At 40.1% G+C, this 7,123-nt stretch overlaps 1 protein-coding gene across 1 annotated transcript; it reads left to right on the top strand.

The window, feature by feature from the left end:
* The first annotated feature begins 260 nt into the window (after positions 1-260).
* On the top strand, positions 261-2,336 carry LOC115580574 (GTP cyclohydrolase 1-like). The gene is made up of 6 exons (XM_030415084.1): positions 261-535; positions 805-914; positions 1,321-1,376; positions 1,481-1,512; positions 1,616-1,700; positions 1,961-2,336. Exons 1-6 carry the CDS (start codon positions 331-333, stop codon positions 2,088-2,090), a joined length of 618 nt encoding a protein of 205 aa, XP_030270944.1. The 5' UTR covers positions 261-330; the 3' UTR covers positions 2,091-2,336.
* The last annotated feature ends 4,787 nt before the right edge of the window (positions 2,337-7,123 follow it).

A 7,123-nucleotide genomic window follows, 5' to 3' on the forward strand; every position in this document is an offset into this window, starting at 1 on the left:
ATAGACAAAGACCTCAAAAGCATGTCAAGGGTTGCACAGGAGTGGTGGTTATCAAAGCATTAAGCCTACTGTGACATCCTATCAGAACAACTGACTTCAAGGTATTTATCCTCAAATCACAGGATCAGTCAAATGCTGCTCCATAGCATTAAAGTAAAGGGAATTTTAAATTGATTTACGTGGTCAGGTGCTCCCATGATGCTGTTGCCTGAGGGCCTCACATCACGCTTTAAAAATAGGGGATGTCCTCACTGAGATCACTGAGCCACCGGCTGATTGTTTTATTGTATCCTGCAGCATCTCTGACTGAAAGTAGACCAAAGAGCCAGAATGGAGTACCACCATGTTTCAGCAAAGAACGGAGTAGCTGATGAGAATCAGAACGCAGAGAAGCTGTCTCACACTGAGAAAGCCTATACCACCATATTGAGTGAGCTTGGAGAAGACGTCGAGCGTGAGGGCCTTCTACGTACACCACTACGTGCTGCCAAAGCCATGCAGTTCCTCACTAAAGGCTACAAAGAAACAATCCAAGGTAAGGATACTTTTTTTCTTTTTGAAACCGAATACTACTTAAAACTTTCAGTAGTGCTGAAACTTACCATATGAATTTTGAAAATAAAAAGGACAAAGTTCATTTTGCTGACCATTATACATTTTGTGACTACCCTACAGTAGCGCCATATGTTTAAAGTCCATCTGGGGTCTCATTTCTGATTTGTAAAACAAAAGAGTCCGTCATTCTGTCACTTTTGATTTCATCCTTTGCTCCAGTATGACAGAGAATGAAAATCTAATTCACAGATATCTTAAACGATGCTATATTTGATGAAAACCACGAAGAGATGGTGATCGTCAAGGACATCGACCTGTTTTCTCTCTGTGAACATCACCTGGTGCCCTTCTTTGGCAAGGTAATTATTCAGGGTCATTGAATTTCAGTCAAGTGACTGCAAATATTGATATTTGATAAAAATATGCTGGATAATATTTAATTGCCAAGATAAAGATATACAGATGCCCTGAATTTGTTTTTGTTTTTTTACATAAAAATACATGTTTGTCAATGATCTCTTTTAAATCAAAATTTTGGTGGCACTTTGCCTTCAAACATACCATTTCGTTGTTTGTTTCTGTAAATCATCAGCTGACCTTCACACAATACCAATTTATCTTTCATCGGCTTGAATGAATTGATGATATTCATGTCTAATTACTACTTACAGATACTTTGGTTCTGATCTACCATGTATTATAGACTGTATTGAAATATATATTAGTTAACAAATACATTGATAATACTTTGTTTGAATGTTCCAGGCTCACATAGCGTACCTTCCAAACAAGAAAGTGGTTGGACTCAGTAAGCTTGCTAGGTGGGTGATTGGAAAGCACACACACACACACACACACACACACACACACACACACACACACACACACACACACTCACACGTTACATTCTCTTTGTTTTTTTCAGAATTGTTGAGATCTACAGCAGAAGGCTTCAAGGTAAAAATGATTTTAATGCTTTGATACTGAATACTATTATGTATTCCTTTGTAATCAAATGTTCAATTTAATTTTGTGACAATTTTTGTGTGACTCTCTACAGTTCAAGAGCGTCTAACCAAACAGATTGCCTCGGCCATCGCTGAGGCATTGGAGCCTGCTGGAGTGGCAGTGGTTATTGAGGCTGTGTGAGTATTTTGTTTTTTATGTTTTTTTTCCTAATCTCTATCTCATTTTCTAATCTCTATTTAACTTTGTCATAGCTACTTAGATATTGATAGACTTAATTTGCAAGCAAGACACTAAAAGAACATGAAACAGGATTCAGAAGGCACATTTATCCTGCATCTTACTTCTTATTTCTGATATCTACTAGGTTCAGTGCAAATGACTGACGTGCTCTTTGAACATTTATGGCGATTTACATTTTCCTTTCTGTGTCTTTCAGTCATATGTGCATGGTGATGAGAGGAGTGCAGAAGAAGAACGCCAGTACTGTTACTAGTGTCATGTTGGGATCATTTAATGATAATGCCGAAACAAGGAAGGAATTCCTTGCCCTCACAATGCAGAAGTGAAGCATTTTTTTACATCAGCAGATAGGTCATCTGTGATGAAATACAACAGATGAGACACTATATATGTCCTTGAAGGCATACAAAGACATTATGTGTGGTATCTCTAAAGACGCTTGGATATTTTTGAGGGATTTGTGACATACGCACCATACTGACTAAATGTATTCTGGACTTTGAAATCAATAAATGTAATGGTGCTTCAAGTACAATTTCCACTGCAAATTTACATTAAAATTTTAACATGAATCTATTTTTATTTCCATCTATGTGTGTCCTTGATATATTGACCACATGTACACAGTATTTTTCAAAACAGGTTAATTTTTCTTTGATTGTAAACGGATCTCCTTCCAAACAAGTGTTTCATTACAAACACACCTGAAAACACATATCCCATGGCTGTATGGCCTTGTACACTGGGATAGCGTGTGCAACTGGAGCAGGAGCAGATTGTAAACTGTATGAACTCGGTTCCTTAGTTACAGCAAATACTATGAGCAAGTCAGTGAAACATGAATTCTCTTTACAGAATCCTCCTGAATACTGCTATTTTGTCAGCCAAACAGTACAAGCAGCTGTTATTGTCTCAATTCCACCACTGTATCATGACCATTCCGTCAACATAAAAACTCAAACACCCCAATATCATAACACATACACTACTCAAAATGAGTTAGGCCAATTGGGATATTTTACTGTTTCACTTGACTGCTTATCCTGTCACATATCTAATTTTTAGGGCCCGAGGAGCTCTCGACCTGCGAGGCCCCTATTATTTTTGTAGTGACGACTTTTTTGTCCCTAACAGTGTTGGGAATAACAGCGTTAAAATAAACTACGTTACTAACGGCATTACTTTTTTTCAGTAACGGGTAATCTAACTAATTACTATTTCCATTGTTACAACGCCATTACTGTTACCGACTATCAAATGTGGCACGTTACAAACTGAAGCTGCTCATTGAAGCTGTTGTCATCCGACTCGGCTCTCAGCCACCGGAGCTGCGAAGCTGTTTTTTATAATAATTTTTTTTAGCTTGGCTAGGGAGGAGGGAGCGGCGGGACAACCACATAAGTGATGGTGATTGGCTCTCTAAGGTAGAGTGAGAGTTCGTAAGCCAATCAGAGGCAGTGTTCAGTTTACACACAAACCACACACGCACACAGCAGCCTCGCAGACACAAACTAGCAGAGGTGAGCTGCAGCAATGGTGAGTCCGGAGGGAAAGTTATCGTTTTCAAAGTGGTAAAGTACAGACATTACTTTAATCTCTTTTGTCTATGTCCGTTGTAAGCAACTTTAATCTAACTAATGAATCATCTCTCAACGGCACACGCTTCTATAGTGGCCAAAAACACCGTTGTTGACACTGTTGATGATGACAGCAGGCCAGGTGTGGATTAGAGATGGATTTCATCGTTCGATGTCGAGATTCAGTTCCCGTCAGTCAGTTTGGCGGGATGACTCGTTCATGTAGTTCGTTCGTTCGTTTGTTCAGTCGCGCTTCCGATACAACGTTGTTCAGCGGTGAATAGCGTAACAAACAGTTCTCAGCTCCTCGTTCTCAAACGATCGCGCTAACGGTCAACATAACACTGTAGTTCATGGCAAATACACAGCTGCAACTTCATGATTATGTGTACTTTTAGACAACACAACAGTTAGTAGGTAACAGCTAAAGCCGGCCAGCCAAGAACGAGTGACTGACTGAACGAGAATGACAGGAGAGGAATCAGTTAACGAACGAGAACGAGAGCTACGAACAAAATGAAAATGTTTTTTTTTTTTTCATGGAAACGGTTGCTATGCATTCCTGTTTCTCATTGGCTAAAATTCGACGACAGTGTCCTAGACTCAGCATACGAATGGCTGGCTCCCAGTCCTCCTTACCAGTAAACAACACAGCGGCTGGTCTGTGAGAACGAACGAACGAGAGAGAAGTGAAACAGGGAAGCAGTTCAGTTCGTTCGCGATAAAGAGTCGATCGTTCGAACTGATTCGTTCGCGACCGAGCCATCAGTAGTGTGGCTAAGGTGAGCTCCGCTAGCAAAGAAGGACACAGAGCTGTCCGAGCAGCTACAGCTGGATTTTTCTGCTCCAGCTTCACAAAAACTTGACACAGACTGAACTGAATACAAAGATAGGCAGGTATGTTGTTGAGAACATGCTCCTGTTATCAACAGCTGACTCAGACTCCTTCAGAGCACTCACTGGCAAAAATACTGGGGAGAACAGGAGCCGGTCCGCCATGCAGAAATTATCTAAATACATGGATGCAGAGTAGCTAAAATGAATGCCGAGCTCAAAAGGATGAATAATTAAAAGTAACGCTATGGTTACTTTTCCTAGTAACTAGTTACTTTTATAGTGGAGTAATTCCGTTACTAATTCAGTTACTCTTTGGAAGAAGTAACTAGTGACAATAACTTATTACTTTTAAAGTAACTTGCCCAACACTGGTCCCTAATGATTCCATTTTCCACTGCCTGAACATACCCCAAAACTCACCAAACTTGGAATATAGGTCATACCTGCAGAAAAATTGTATGATCTATTGCCGTTGGGAAGTTCCACCACTAGGTGGTGCTATAATCAAGGAAAATGCATTTTGGCTTAAGACTCCCATATACTTTATTGCACATTCAAAAACCTTATATCCACGTGTTCCTGAATTGTGCAGAATCTCCTGATATAGGCCCCAGCCATTTCCACCCACCGTTTTTTTTTTTCCGCAAATTGCCAAAATGTGGCAAACCTACTTTTACGAACTCCTCCCAGGCAATTTGCACGAAACTTTGCACACAGCATCTGTGGACCCTCCTGTCAAAAACTTATTAAAAGAATTTTATGGAGCCAGAACAGTCTCATAATGGATAAATGCACACATAAAGGAATAAATGCACACAAAAAAAGGACTCACAAATGTATTTGGGGAGTTGTATATATATATGACTCGATACACAAATGCATTTTCAATGTACACACAAATATGCTTCAATCCATATATAAGTAAAAAAAAATTCACATATAAAAATAAGATTTGTAAACCTATTTGTGATGCACACACAAATATTTCTTGTTTTAAATATGTGCAATAAAAATTCACAAATGTACAAATCGTCAGTTATTTGCAATTTCCAACAAATACATATTTGGAAGTTGTTACATTGATATATGAATTGTCAAACGCGCATTTGTCTCAGTGCTTTTAATTTGTAAACCTCCCTGCATTTTTGTGCGGATTTTTGAGACTCATCTAGCACGACTCAGATTCACAAATGGTTTTTTTCTACAAGGGGTCATCTGCAGCCAATCAGATGTCTCACTCCTTTACAGCCAATCACATGAGTGCCTCCACACGATGGGTTTTTAACTGACGTCATTACAGTGCACAACGGATCTAGCCTATGGGTGCTGCCATGACAGATAACTACTTCCGCTGGTGGTGTTCTGTGTCCGGTTGCCTTGCAACTGCATGACTGACAGCTGCCGCTATGCTAGCCCTAAACAACTAGCGATATGTCATAAACGCTAAATTGTTTATAAAAAGAGCTCAGGTACAACATGTGCCGTTGTTGGTTGCCACAACAATTCATGAAAATTGAAGGTTTTTTCAGAAACGTCTTGTATAGAACATCGACGACTTAGACAAACTTGTCCGTGCCCTGCGCCCTACACGCCATGCTGAGGAGGGAGGAACGGAGACTAGCGTGGCTCGCAGCTTTGACACTAAAATAAATATTTGGGTTTATGAATATCTTCCACAGAATAGCTGCTGCATGACTGCATGACTTCCCTAACCCGGCAATGCACGAGCAGCCGCCTGTCTCCAAGACTTCACTTTCCTTGAGCATTATCCACGCTGTATGTTTAGCTTGATTGACACTCTGGCTGGGCGTTACTGCTGCCTTCAGAAATATAAACTTGCTGTGTTTCTTCAACAGTACTTTCCCTATTTTGATATTTTGCAGGTAGTTGTATGCTTCTGTGCTTTTGTAACTACGTAATTCTCCGCTGTCAATACCTTCAGAAAATATAAGATAATTAACTATGTCGATGTAGCGAACGTCGGGCCATTGCTTTATGTCATCTGCCCACTCCGTGAGAACTGACGGGTGAGGCACTGTCTACACAACTTTTTAAAACACCTGTACTGTGCATCCACCTCCAATTTTTGTCCATTTCTTTGTGTTAAAACGTCGGTTTTAAGAGCGAGCATGACAGCTACGCTGGATTTAACACCGAGTTCAACCAAAGTCCTTCTAGGCAAGTCATGCCACTCGGCGGCCATCTTGGCGACGCCTCGAAAAGCCCAAAGAGACCAGACCCCTATCTAAATGAATGGAGGCATGGTCAGATCCACCCTTGAACGTGATAGCAGGACGGAAAAAACATACAGACATGCTCGCCAGTGAAATAAGATACACATAAAAACCAAAAAACATCGACTATACCATAGAAATTATGTTTAAAACGCTCTTTTCCTACATGGAAAAGACTCTACCAGAGACGTTCTCGCTGTCGTAAAAACTACTTGTGCGCATGGGCTGGTCAGAGTGATCTGTCTCTACAATAGTAGAACGTCTCTGGTTCAACCAGTTCAACCGGAAGAGCAAAGCCGGTTATGCTGTGAACCATGAGTAAAGTCCTAGATCCGTTGCGGACTGTAATGACGTCAGTTAAAAACCCCTCGTGGGGAGGCACTCATGTGATTGGCTGTAAAGGAGTGAGACATCTGATTGACTGTGAATCGGAGTCGCGCTAGATGAGTCTCAAAAATCTGCACAAAAATGCAGGGAGGTTTACAGATTAAAAGCACTGAGACAAACGCGCGTTTGACAATTCATATATCAATGTAACAACTTCCAAATATGTATTTGATGAAAATTGCAAATAACTGACGATTTGTACATTTGTGAATTTTTATTGCACATATTTAAAACAAGAAATATTTGTGTGCGCATCACAAATATGTTTACAAATCTTATTTTTATATGTGAAATTTTTTTTTTTACTTATATATGGATTGAAGC

Source organism: Sparus aurata, chromosome 4 (assembly GCF_900880675.1).
Source record: "Sparus aurata chromosome 4, fSpaAur1.1, whole genome shotgun sequence".
Lineage (NCBI taxonomy): Eukaryota > Metazoa > Chordata > Actinopteri > Spariformes > Sparidae > Sparus > Sparus aurata.